The 13,878-nt window shown below is 41.5% G+C and overlaps 1 protein-coding gene across 2 annotated transcripts in view; it reads left to right on the forward strand.

Moving 5' to 3' along the window:
- Window positions 1-13,878, forward strand: part of Fndc3a (fibronectin type III domain containing 3A) — a 136,155-nt gene that overhangs the window by 81,321 nt on the left and 40,956 nt on the right. For both annotated transcript variants that reach the window (XM_057785943.1, XM_057785944.1), the window contains one exon: window positions 3,975-4,051. In XM_057785943.1, the coding sequence (XP_057641926.1) occupies window positions 3,975-4,051 (77 nt within the window). The remainder of the gene's footprint in view (window positions 1-3,974; window positions 4,052-13,878) is intronic.

The following is a 13,878-nucleotide window of genomic DNA, read 5'->3' on the forward strand; positions in this document are numbered from 1 at the left end:
TTTTAAATGCTTGGACATACTTGTAGTTTTTTTTTTTTAATTAAATTTCCTGAATACGAATGTAGATTAACAAAGAAACAATTAGTTTATGCTAGGTGAAATGAATTAGGCATTAAGTTATTGGTGGTACTTTTAAGAATTGGGGTGGGGAGTTTCTCAAATTTAAGGGAAATGACGAGTAGAATTGTACCCTCTTTTGCAGGTTTGTAAAATCAGAAACAGGCCCTTAACAGTAATGGAATCACTGTGTGCTTTGGATAGATTTTGCCCTCAGCTTGAAAATTCTGAAGGAGCTGTTAGGTTTACCCACAGTTGCTCAAGCTTTCTTGTGCCGGATGTGCATTTCATGTATTCCCTTGTAGCAGGCTGGACTTCCCTGGACACAGGCTGCTTTGCTGCATACAAATTTAAAACAGCTTATGGTTAATCTAGAACTTCCTGAACTATAGAGTACTGTTTTGTCACTGTGGACACAGGACAAGGCACATGTATGGTGCTGTTAGCAGTTGGATCTGAATATCAATACTGTGTTTACTGTTTATGAATTGAGGGTGTTGGCAGGTTTGTGCTCAATGCTGAATATATCCTACCAGTATTTTAGATAATGTATATGGTACTGATCAATTGCCTTTTAAAAATCTAATCATGTGGCGTTTCTGTTTCCTAATTAGAAAATATACTTTGGTTAAATGATCACATTATAAAGGTGTTTTTGTGCTACTTTTGTTGCAACTAAATGATGAATTACTTTAGTAGCTATCTAAGTAGAATGTGAACTGAGTATGGAGATAAATACCTGTAATACTATCAGTCTGGAGGCTGAGAGGATGTTGAGTTCGAGGCCAGCCTGGGCTGCACAGGAAGACCCTACCTCAGAGGATTTTATATAGTTATAGTCTTATTTCTAGTAAAAGGATGACACCCCACAGCAGGTGTGTGCTGCGACTGTAAGAGTCACCAGCTGGAAGTTACTAGTCTAATAGCTAAATAGAAAACACACATCTGTTTTAATTATTTGGAGTAAATTCTAGTTCTGCTTTTGAAGATGCCTGTCTGCCTTGTGTTATTTCCACACCCCTTCATCAGTCCCTCTCTAACATTAATGGTGTGACCCAAGATTAAACTGCAGTGGGCACAAAGGACCTGAGGTCTAAGCGTAGCACATAGAGCTCAGCAAGGGAGAATTTCCTTTATTAAGAATACAAATGCAATTTTCAGCAAATTCTTTGTTTTCCAACCAAGTTTCATATTTTATAAATGATATCTAAGCCAGTTCTTAGAATTTGGAAGGCTAGTTTACTGGTTTATGTAAATTAATGAATAAAAAGGAGCATTAGGGTACAGCTGTTCTCATTTCTCCAGAGAGCAGAAAAGTGTGCTTTGAATGAAGCCTTTCTGTATAGAGAATTAAAGAGGCTCTCACAAGTGTTATTTAGTAAACTAGTAGGTGATGTTTACTTAAGTTTTGAATGGTGTTCCTGCTTTCACTCATGTTTTTCAAGGAAATAAAAACAAAACCCTTTGGAGGCAAGACCTAATGTTTCAGCCCAGTTACCAGCAGCAAGTAGCATTGCAGTGTTCATGTGATATATATCCTGAGAAACGAAACTGATAGTGTTTTTAATTCCATATCTACCGCTTGTGCAGACTTAAGTTCCCTCTGCTTCATTTTCTGTCTGGAAAATGGGTAATGATAAAAAATAGTTGCTTGATTAAATGATTATAAAGAGAAAAAATACATTGAAGACCTGGCTTATAGTTTTAGTGTTTACAATTTATGATTAAAATAATATTACAGAGGGCTGGAGAGATGGGGATTAAGATCATTTGTTGCTGTTACAGAGGACCTGGGTTCAGTTTTCAGCATCTGTATGGTAGCTCCCAACCATCATCCATAACTCCAGTTCCAGGGGATTCAACACTCTATTCTGACCGTCACAGGCACGAGACACTCACATGGTGGGCATGCACCTATTTAGGCAACACACACACATTAAATAAGTAAATATATTCTTTTAATAGATAGCATTTGGAAGAACTTCGTGTATTTTGGAGCTGTGATGTTCCTCATTCATAGGGCACTTGGCTGGCCAGGCCCTGAGCGTTACAGCTCCATGCATTTGCTGGGTCATCTGGGAGAAAGGACAGACGCACATAGTCTACTCCAGAAGTCTGCCTTCCCTCCATCTCTCTTCTTTCCTTTGACTTTCCCTCTTTTCCCCATCTAGATTCTCTCTTGTCTTTATCCTCTTCTTTTCCTACCCTTTTCTCTTCATTTCCCCTCATTTGCCATGATTTAGTATTTTTCTTCTCAAAGTCCATTTTCTTTAGCATTCTCTTTTCTCTTTCTTCCCTTCCCCCCCATCACCCTGGGTTGCTCACCCCACCCCCTCCCAAGCAAGGCTGGAATTCATGGGGATTTGCTGGAACCTGTGTGCTTTTCAGCCCTGGTGGCCATGCCCCTCACCACATGATTTAAATTCTAAACATAAAAGCACCCCAGCCTTTTTTTTTTTAAAAAAACAGATGTGACACTTTATTTTCTTAGAAGGAGTAATTGATCTTACAAAAAAGCAAAAAAGAAAACAATTTCAAATGATTAAAAGCTGTTGCGTACAGGACACTGCAACATAAAGTTACTAAAAGAAAAGATCTGAAGATGAGGTTTTTTTTTTTTTTGTTTGTTTGTTTTTTTTTGTTTTTTGTTTTTTTTTTTTTTGATTTTCGAGACAGGGTTTCTCCGTAGCTTTTGGTTCCTGTCCTGGAACTAGCTCTTGTAGACCAGGCTGGCCTCGAACTCAGAGATCCACCTGCCTCTGCCTCCTGAGTGCTGGGATTAAAGGCGTGTGCCACCACCGCCTGGTATGAGGTATTTTTTAAAATGTTATCTAAAACAAGTAAGGTTTTTGTTCTAGAAAATATGAAACCTTCCAAAAGTGCTTATTTTATTTCCAGAAAGGTGAAAAGAGATTAAGATAGGATTTATGAAGGTTATCTGAAAAGATGACATGGAAGAAAATGATGAAGCTCAGTGAAGTTCCAGGGTCTTGTTTAGAGTTCCCTGTTCCCGAGAGCCCATGCTTGCCTGAGTAAATTCTCCTGTGCATTCCTGCACCTGTGCTCGTGCGCACTCCTCTACCTGTGCTCGTGTGCATTCTCCACCTGTGCTCCTGTGCGTCCTCCACCTGTGCTCCTGTGCATCCTCCACCTGTGCTCGTGTGCATCCTCCACCTGTGCTCGTGAGCATCCTCCACCTGTGCTCGTGGGCATCCTCCACCTGTGCTCGTGCGCACTCCTCCACCTGTGCTCCTGTGCATTCCACCACCTGTGCTCTTGTGCATTCTCCACCTGTTTCCAGCCCAGGACAGGACCGTGCTGCACTGCACTGCACAGCACAGCACAGCATGAAGTTTTTCGAATGCCTCACTGTCCTTCCTCTCTGCTGTGCCTTCTGCCTGTTTTGTTGATTTGTGTGTGTGTGTGGGCGGGGGGGGGGGGGGGGGGTTCTAGGTTCTTTTGTATTTCTAATTGATTTTTTTAAATACAAAGTAAAGTTTGATTTTCCTCTTGCCCAACCATTAGAGGCCCATGGGTTGTTTGTACAGTAAATAAAATGATTTGGGATTATAAACCAGTTGAACATTTCTATTGGAGAACCTGGAAATCTTAGGTTTTCAGTGTTACCTAAGTTAGTGTAAACACTGGGCAAGTTTGAGAAATATAGGTATGCTTGAAAGATAATCTGTACACTTCATAAAGTAAATGCTACATAAAAGCTTACTTACATATCATAATTTAATGAAAACATAAAAATGTAAATGTTCTAGAAAAATTCCGTAGTCTTAATCTCTTTCCATGGTATTATATTACAGCCACCGTTGACTTAATATTTAGCTTAGGTGAAGTAGTCTTACTGTTCTCCACTTCTCCTTACTAAGTACCAGTGTATTTTTTTGTTTCTGTGACCCATTCAGGTCCTGCTCAGGTTCCAATGATGTCCCCAAATGGTTCCGTGCCTCCTATTTATGTGCCTCCTGGATATGCCCCACAGGTATGCTTTTTGTGTTCTATTTCTTTATATGTGTATCTAATGATAACGTTAATTCTCTTTGACTTTGATTCTGGTGAAAATATGCTGTTAAAGTTCTGGATGTTATCCACTGCAGTATTGTTTATAAACCCATGTAAAATATTTTACTGCATTTGGAAAGGAGAGAGAAGTACATTGGTAGTACTCATCACTCAAGAGTTGCCTTTGGACATTAAATGAAAAAAGAAAATTTAGAGTTTTGTCTCTTTGAACATACAAATTGTGTAATTAAGTCCCCACACATAGCTTTTTACATTGACTTTAAAGGAATCCAGGATAGTGCTGCCAGCCTCAGGTGCTGCCAGTAATCATATGGACATACTGTGGTGAATAGAATTTGTTTTCATGTCTCCTTGTGTAGCCCAGGTTGGCCTCAGAGACGGATTGCAGGTGCATAACACTATACCTGCTTGCCTGTCATAGAAGAGCACTCAAAAGTCTGCAGCCATGACATAAGTGGTCATTGCCTGTCCACACCATAGCCCTTCCCTCCAACCATGGAGACTGAGGAGGTCACTGGATCCACACCATAGCCTCACATGAATTGCCAAGCTCTGAGTTAAGTGAAGTATAGCTAGATTGCATATACAGGCAGCTGAAATTAAATTGTAGAACTGAAATGTTCAGAATTGTCTTAGTTAGGATTTTTATTCTATGAAGAGATACCATGATAATTAAAGGAAAGCATTTAATTGGGGCTGACTTAAGTTCAGAGGTTTGGTCCATTATTGTCATGGCGGGAAGTATGGCGGCATGGAGACAGACATGGTATTGGAGAAGTCATTTGAGTTGTATGTCCAGAGACTCGGTTGGGGTGCATTTTCATTCAAACCACCACAAATGTCTTCCACTACTGAGATTTTTTTGTGGTCTCTGCTCATTGTGTCAAGTCCCTATTAGGTAATGCTCATATTCTTTTCTAAGATCCAGATTTGCACTTAAGTACTCTTGGAACCCTGTCTTACCTCCTCCCTGGCTATAACAGGACGTCGGGAGGATGTTGTGGTGGATTCTTGCTTACTCTATGAAGCATGTCTCAGTATGACAGCAGACATTAATACGGGAGGCTGGAAGTTGCCTGAAATTGAGAGTCAGAACAGCTGGGTCCTTTATCTCAGACCTAGCTGGCTGTTGGGATTTAGGCATATCAGCTTTCTTGACTCTCAGTGCCCTCCTTGTAATGAGGTGAAGACACATGAGATGGGGTATTCAAAGGATCCTGTAGTCTTTTAAATAGCCTCTGGTCACTATGACTGCTTCAGTTTCATGCAGTGTGCCCTTCATTGATTAGAGTTTGCATTCTACATGCAGGTTTAACTAACACTCTCACTACTGCATTCCAGACCTAATGGCTTTTTTCCCTGCCTGATTTCTGGGATCTTTAAAAATTAAATAGCATTGATGTGATTTACTCCAGCTTGTGTTGATGTAACATCTGTTTCTTCTGCTGCTCTGTTGCTCTTCCTCAGAAGTTTGTTCACTTAAACAGAGACCTTTTTCTAGCATAATTCACTTCAAACATTTACTGAGTGGTATTACTGCCAAACAATGTCATGTGCTCTTGACCTATGAGTGAGACAGTTACTCCAGTTAGATGGTATTCTTGTAGAGGCAATTATTATTCGTATTTTGTTGTGGTGGTAATCATTGTTTATTTGGGGTTTGGTTTTGACTTACTGTTGAGATAAGGTCTCACTGCGTAGACTACACTGGCCTTGAATTTATGATCCCCTTACCTTTGCCTCCCTAGTACTAGAATGAATCACTGTGCTAGGCATATGCTCCCATCTTACAATACTTTCTTGTTTTTATGACAAACCCTCAACCTTCTCATTTCACTCAATCGTGAGTATAGAAAGAGATTTTCCAAGCCATTACTGGCCTCTCCTGGATATCATATGTTTATCACAGTTTGCTAGTTAATTTTCTTTCTTAGGAAGATGAGGAGGTTTAGCATCAGGTCTTATATACATCAGTGTTCCCCAGATGTATAGTGATACACAGCAGCCACTCTTGAGAATGAGATAGGCAAGACTATTACCTCCCTCTGAAGTTTACAAAATTCTTGTAGGGAAAAGCAAACAAAAAGCATCATCAGTGGGCAGATTAGTGTATTAAAAGGAGAGTGAGGGCAAACGTGAAAGTAGAGTAGAGCTGGCTGTGTGTTAAAATAACACGGTGGAGCGAACCACACAGGGAAGGTGTGGTTTAAACTGAATCTAAGGAAAGATAGGTGTTTCCGTGCCTTTATCTGATAAAAAGGGATTCTAGAAAGAGAAGTGGTTATTGCTCATGACCTAAAATGAAGGTATATTCCATGGCTAGTAGAACTGAGTAAAAGTAGAGTGAGGTTAGAGTTAACTAGATGTGTAGGCACTCTGGTCATTATAGCCTCAGTACCAAACACCTACCATCAATCTTAGAAGTCAGTCATCATCTAGATTGAGGGACCAAAATGACTCCTTTGAGCACCTCCTTGCTCTTTTTGCTTCTTTGCACACAAAAGCCCTCCATGCATGAGCTTATCCATGAGCAAAGTATAAATTTCTTGACCTGTGGTTTGCCTTGCACCCGTGTTCTCTTGATACTTCCAACAGTACTCCACTTTTGTATGACCTTTGATTCTTACTGGTTTCCTTTCTACATGATTTTAATAAAGCTCTTGTTTAGAGAATGTTAATTACCCCAGTTTAAAAAAAATCGTTATTCTTTCAAACCCTGGATCACGTTATTTGCGCTGATTTTTGTGCTGCTATTCTCATGAGGTCTTAGGTTCCTTGGAGATAGGAGCAGCCTTTTAATTAATTTTGCATTCTTGTACTCGGGTGTAGTAGATGTCCTGTAAGTATTTGTCAAATAAATTGATGAATTTTAATCATAATCTTTCTGGAAGCATTGTAGGAGGCTAGTGAATTTATTGCTACTATTAATTTAAAAATCAAGATTGCCTCTAGGAAATTTATCAGTTTGAAGTATATGATGTAACCCAAAAACAAAAAAAAAAATCATTCTTTTGAAATACTCTTAAGACTCTAGTAAGACTGTATTTTCGGGTTCTCATATCCCTGCTAACATACCCCCGTTCTGGGGTACATAATCTGTAATACTAGAAAACATTAAGATCTACGTTGTACTCACAGCTAAGCACTTGACACACTGTCAAAGCCTGACACATGAGCATAGTGCTTGCAAATCAAGAAGCCAGGAGTAGAAGGAAGAATCGAGGCACATGCATGGCTATAGGAAAATGCAGATTGTTAGATTGTTTGGCGGGAAGGAGGTGGCACACACATTAATGACTGCCATCTGGTCTCCTTTTAGCATGTTACACTCTGAGCAAGCTCACTTGTTAGATTCCTGTAGTACGTTTGTCCTTAAAAAGCAGGCGGAAAGCCTCAGACCAGACCAGCTGTTTAGAAAAGATGCTCTGTGGTCCAATAGCCAAGACCACGTGCCTTTCTTTTTTTTTTTTTTTTTTTTTTTACTTATTTGTTTATTTTTATTCTTTTTTAATTAAAATTTCCACCTGCTCCCCATTTCCCATTTCCCTCCCCTCCTCCCAAATATTGCCCTCCCCCCACTTCCCTCCCCCTATCCCCACTCCTCTTCTCCTCCCCCCACTCCATTCCCCCTCCCTCTCGATACTGAAGAGCAGTCCAAATTCCCTGCCCTGCGGGAAGACCAAGGTCCTTCTATCTACGTCCAGAAAGGTGAGCGTCCAAACAGGCTAAGCTCCCACAAAGCCAGTTCATGTATTAGGATCGAAACCTAGTGCCATTGTCCTTGGCTTCTCATCAGTCTTCATTGACCGCCATGCTCAGAGAGTCCGGAATCAACCCATGCTTATTCAGTCCCAGACCAGCTGGCCTTGGTGGGCTCCCAATAAATCAGTTCCACTGTCACAGTGGGTGGGTGCATCCCTCGTGGTCCTGATTTTTTGCTCATGTTCTCCCTCCTTCTGCTCCTCATTTGGACCTTAAGAGCTCAGACCGTTGCTCCAAATTGAGACTCTACCTCGATCCATCGCCAGATGAAGGTTCTAAGGTGATATGCAAGATATTCATCAGTATAGGATAGGGTCATTTCAGGTTCCCTCTCCTTAGTTGCCCAGGGTACCAGCTGGGGACATATTCCTGGACACCTGCGAACCCCTCAAGAGTCAAGTCTCTTGCCAACCCTAAGATGGCTCCCTTAGATAGGATATATACTTCGCTGCTCCCGTATCCATCCTTTCTATATCCCAACCATCCCAATCCTCCGAGCTCCTCCCATCCTCCCCTTCTCATATTTCTCATCCCATTTCCCCTTTGCCCCATGCCACCTCACCCGCAAGTTCCCAGTTTTTGCCCTGGAATCTTGTCTACTTCCCCCTCTCCATGCGGATGACTATATGATTTTCTTTGGGTTCACTTTCTTATTTAGCTTCTATAGGATCACACATTATATGCTTAATGTCTTTTATTTTATGGCTAGAAACCGATTATGAGTGAGTACATCCCATGTTCCTCTTTTTGAGTCTGGGATACCTCACTCAGGATAGTGTTTTCTATTTCCATCCATTTCACGTGCCTTTCTTATTGATGAGTCTGAAGCTGTTTCTGGAGCCTGCCCCTTCTGTTAGGTATAATGCTTCTATGAATGCTTCTTAACAGGAAAGGGAAGGTTCCAAGAGACTGACATACAGCTGAGAGGCAGAAGTTAAGATAGCAAATGGGGAATAAAGTAAAAGAATTGTAAAGTCTAATAAGGTAGATGAAAACATAGAAAACAAATGGTGACAACGAACTTAAGAAACTGCAGTTCACTGATCTTATTACTTAAGAACCTTGCATTGCAATATGAACTTAATATTTTAATATTAACTTAATATTTTAGAGATGAAGCTAGGGACTTTTAAAAAAATTTATTAAGTTGAATGGAACTGGAAGGTAACATCAGAAATTCTCTTTGGGTTAGGAGATAGCGTAGTGGTCAGAGTGCTTGCTGGCAAGCTTGGGATCAAAGTTCAGATCACTAGCACCTACATAGAAATAAATTAATAAGGAGGAGTGAAGTGTGATCCCAGCATTTGAAAGACAGAGACACAAGATACCTACGCAGTGTAAGCTGAGTAGCTAGACCCTTGGAATCAGGGAGCATTGGCTTCAGTGAGAGGTTTTGCCTTAGTAAATAGAGTGGGCCTCTGTTAAGGAAGACTGCTGATGTCAGCCACTGGTCTCCATGTGCATAGGGCCTTTTTGAGCCAGATGTTGTGGTTCCTAACTGTAACTAAGGGCTTGAGAAATAGAGGCAAGATGACCGTGCTCAGAGCTAGCCTGGGTTAGAAAGCAGACCTCCCTTGACTGCTAATGCTTTTGTTTGTTTTAGTGGCATGAGGGTGGTTGTTCAGATGAGAGGGTTCCTTTGGGAGGGCCTTGTAGATTTTGTAAAGTGGGGGAAAGACCCATGTTAGCTTAATTACAAGTTTCAAGTTACTCCTTTAAGCTGCGTTTGCTGTTTCCGTTTTGATTGTGTTAGCAGACAGTGGTGAGCCACTACCTTCTTCAGAGCTTCCACAGCCTGGCTGATTCTGGGGCTGTCTTTTCAAAACAGACAGATAGGAAGAGCACGGGTCTGGGAAGACCAGAAGATTCGCACAGGGGTTCGGCTGAGATGAGGGAACGGCCTGCTGATGTGTATGTGAGTGCCTGGTATATGAAGCAAGGCTTCTCAACGGCGCTCAAATGCTAGTACTATTATCTAAGGGCTTGAGAGTGAGGAGTTGGCTTGCCAAGTGTGGGAGTGAGCAAGGCTTTGAGGAAGTTGCCCTAAAGAGTCCACTGTGGTGATGAGGAGACAAGGAGAAGTAAACTTTCTGGTTGAATTGAATGTTTATATTTATAATAGTATAGGTACTAAGGGAAAAAGAAAAGAGCAAAACAGAATCACCTGAGACTTTTGTTGTGTCCAGGAAGGCACATAGCCAGTACAAAATGTCAAATACTGAACACAACCTTTCTGTCTTTAATAGAGGAAACTGGACTTTCTCTAGTTACCATTAGATGGTATGTGATTAAGGAGTTACGCTATGATGATCTGTGTTTTAAATTTTATTTACAGACTAGCATAACTTTACTGCTTTTCCTTTACTCTCGTGCCAGAGTACCAACTGGTGTGATTTCAGTGCCGGAATGCTGACTGCTTCTCAGCAACTGGGCCTCTGGAGACTTGAGGCGGTTTTGAGGTCTTTGGGCCTCGCTCTGAAGTTAAGCTGCCTAAATCATCATTAAAGTGCTAAAGTGCTCTATGTTCTTCTGGTTCTGGTCCAGCTCTTTGTTGTTTTGTGTGACTTTTTATTTGGTTTGGTTTGTGTTTCTGGGTGGCATTTTTGGTGTTTGGTTTTGTTTTTGTAATTGTGGCAAAATACACATAGCATATATTTATACCAACTTAACCATTTTTAGGTGTATAACTCGGTGGCACCCAATACATTCACGTTCCGCCATCCATCCACAGAACTCTTCACGATGATTCAGACTAAAGCTGTTAACCTGTTTAGTAATAACCCCCACTCTCCTCCTCTGCTTTAGTAAGAATACGGCATTAGGAAGCAAGCTGCTTGACTTCTAATGTTAGCTCCTGTACACTGCTACTGTGTGGCCCTGGACAATTTAGTTAACATCTCTGCGCTTTGAGTTCTCCATCTGAAAGTAGAGATAATGGTATCTCATGTACAGTATTGTTATGAGATCGAAACAATTTATATTGTTCCCTTGAGAAACTTGCAGTAATCTGCAAGTTTCTCAAGGGAACAATATAAATTATATACATGGGGAGCCGGGCGGTGGTGGCACACGCCTTTAATCCCAGCACTCGGAAGGCAGAGGCAGGCGGATCTCTGTGAGTTCGAGACCAGCTTGGTCTACACGAGCTAGTTCCAGGACAGGCTCCAAAACCGCAGAGAAACCCTGTCTCGAAAAATCAATATATATATATATACATACACACATACATACATACATACATACATACATACATGGGGAAAATGAACAAACTCTATGATATGATGAATATTGAGGAGGTGACTTAGAATTAGGGGAATCAAAACTATAGGAAGGAGGGATGATGAGGACTGTGATAACCTGGAAACGGTCCCTGGAGAGGCAGTCAGTGGGGACCAAGCGGACCCTCCCAGTCCCACCTCTGCTGTCAGAGATGAACTTAGCTTCTCTGCTGGAGCGCTATAGCCCATCCCCTTCAGCTGTTCCAAGGGGATGTTGTAGCAGTTCCCTTTGTGCTGTATCTGGCTCCTACCTGCTGGATCATATGCAACCAGTTCATCAGCATGTTGATGTTGGTCTCACCTGAGACAGGGAAAACCAAATGTCTGCAGCCTGCTCTATTATCAGCCACAACCCTGCTTCTGTATTCCCCTTTGCAAGACTTTCCAAAATTGTGCCGTTAGCTCTAATCCTTCTCTCACTTTCTCTTTTCAGCCCACTCCATCTAGTTTTGCCTCTGATTATCCCAAAACTGTTCTCATGGGGTCACAGTTATATATAGCCCATTAGCTAAATCAGTGGGCACTTATTCTCCATCTTCCCTGTTAGCTTTTGGCACACTTGAGCCTTCCCCCTTGACACATTTCACCAAACTTTCAAACTCTACAGAGGAATTGTGGTTTGTTCCTGATGCACAGGCAGCCCTTAGATCTTTTTGGAACTCTCATCTCTGACTCCTAAAAACTCTAAATGCTAAGCTCCACAGGAAAAAAAACAACAAAACCCGTTTCTCTGCCCCTCAGCCTTGCTCATCGCTGTTAGTGGAACACAGTCTTATCCTCGCTTCCCACATAGAATCATCAGCTAATCTGCCTTTAACATCTGCAAATGAGAGTCACTTCTAACGCCGTCTTGCTTCCACCCTGGGCCAGCCCACTGTAGCCCACCATGGCCCCCGTCAGCTTTGCCTAGTGGCAGTGGTGGCTTTCAGGAGTTTTCTGCTTTTGTCCTTCACATCCCATTTCTCAGTTCAGCGGCGATGCCATCCTATTAAATAGAAGCGCATATCAAGGTTTCTAGACCAGCCTCTGTAGACATTTTCCCTGGGTAATTTTTGCACAGGAATTGCCCCCTTTGTTATGAGACAGCTGTAGCCTCCCTGGCCTCTGGACCCAATAAGACCCTAAAGTGTCTCCAGACATAAGCAGATGTCCTCCAGAGGACAGGGTGAACTCTGGATTAGATCTCTCTGCTGCCCAAAATTCTCCTTAAGTATTCATTTTCTTGTTTTGCTCAAAAACATTTTTTCAGTGGATGAAAGAGTTAATGTTCTGTCTGGATTTGGATGGATAGATAGGGTTCAGTGTTTGTAGATTAAGAGGAAACAAAATGAAGAGGAAAATAATCTCAACAGAAGTATAAGATACAGAGTCATTTAAGTCATTGTCAGGAGCATCCTGGCTGTAGTTAGAGCTTCAGCATTTGATGAAGAAGAAAAGGAGGATTAGGAAGGCTGAAGGCTGCAAAGATGGCTCACTGAATAAAAGTACTTACCTTCTAAGCAGTAGAATTGAACCACACAAATGCCTCGGGATGCAGAAGCAGGGGAAGCTGGGTAATAAGATGAGATGGTCAGCAAGCTTTCATGTGACTAGGAGACCTGCCTTAAAAGAATAAGGTGGAAGAACAACGATCCCTGGTTATTCAGGCCTCCCCAGGGGACACACAGTGCACCCCCACCCATGCACACATGAGAACATGTATACGTATATACCCCACAAACATATGAATTGAGGCAATACTGAGAACTGTAAATCCTCTCAGAGCTAGTTGTCTTCTAGGAATTACTAGCAGAGGACAATGAGGTGAAAGTGCGTTGTGGCAGATACTGGGGTTCAGTCACTCAGTCTCTTTCAGGCTCTCTGATGTGCCGCCTTCTAGGTTTGAGGCTGGAAAGCTATACACTACTCCAGATGCCCTTTAAGTCAGGTTCCAGATACAGCTCAATTTCCATCTGTGCTGTGCATGATATACATTTGCCAGGGACTTATTCAGAATAGAGCTAAATAGAAAAAAAGGCAGAGTTGAGGCATCCATTTCACTGGAATCAGGATATTGGTGCAGACCCAGGAGTACATAGATATAACATGGATTAAGCTAGCAGTGCCAACGCATGCCTTTAATCCCAGCACTTGGGAGGCAGAGGCAGAGTTCAAGGCCAGCCAGGACTACAGAGCAAGTTCCAGAGTAGCCAGAACTACAGAGAAACCCTGTCTTTATTTAAAAAAAAAAAAAAAAAAAAAGGAAAAGGAGGAAACTCTGGGGTGCTGGAGAGATGGCTCAGTGATTAAGAGTACTGGTTGCTGCTCTTCCTGAAGTCCTGAGTTCGATTCCCAGCAACCACATGGTGTGGCTCACAATGGTCTATAGTGGGATCTGAGGGATCTGATGCCCTCCTCTGGCATAAAGGCATACATGCAGATAGAACAGCACTCATACATGAAATAAATAAATCTTTAAAAACAAATAACATGTATTGTGCTGAATGTATTACATACAAATAGTGAATTCATTTGATATTCCAGTCTAGTTTTGTAGATGAATTATATCACACTTCGATAGATATGTCTTTACCCCCAATTAAGTCTCTGAAACATAGGTTTATCTGTACCCAGATAAATGCTATATCTACCAAGCAAATACTTAGGTATAAAACTTGCTATTCTTAAATATAAGAGGATTGTCTTTAAACTAGCACTTTGGTATAGTAATTTTTTTGTTTTCCTGAAATGCTGGGTATTTGTGAAG

The sequence above is a fragment of the Chionomys nivalis genome, chromosome 12 (genome assembly GCF_950005125.1).
Source record: "Chionomys nivalis chromosome 12, mChiNiv1.1, whole genome shotgun sequence".
Classification (NCBI taxonomy): Eukaryota; Metazoa; Chordata; class Mammalia; order Rodentia; family Cricetidae; genus Chionomys; species Chionomys nivalis.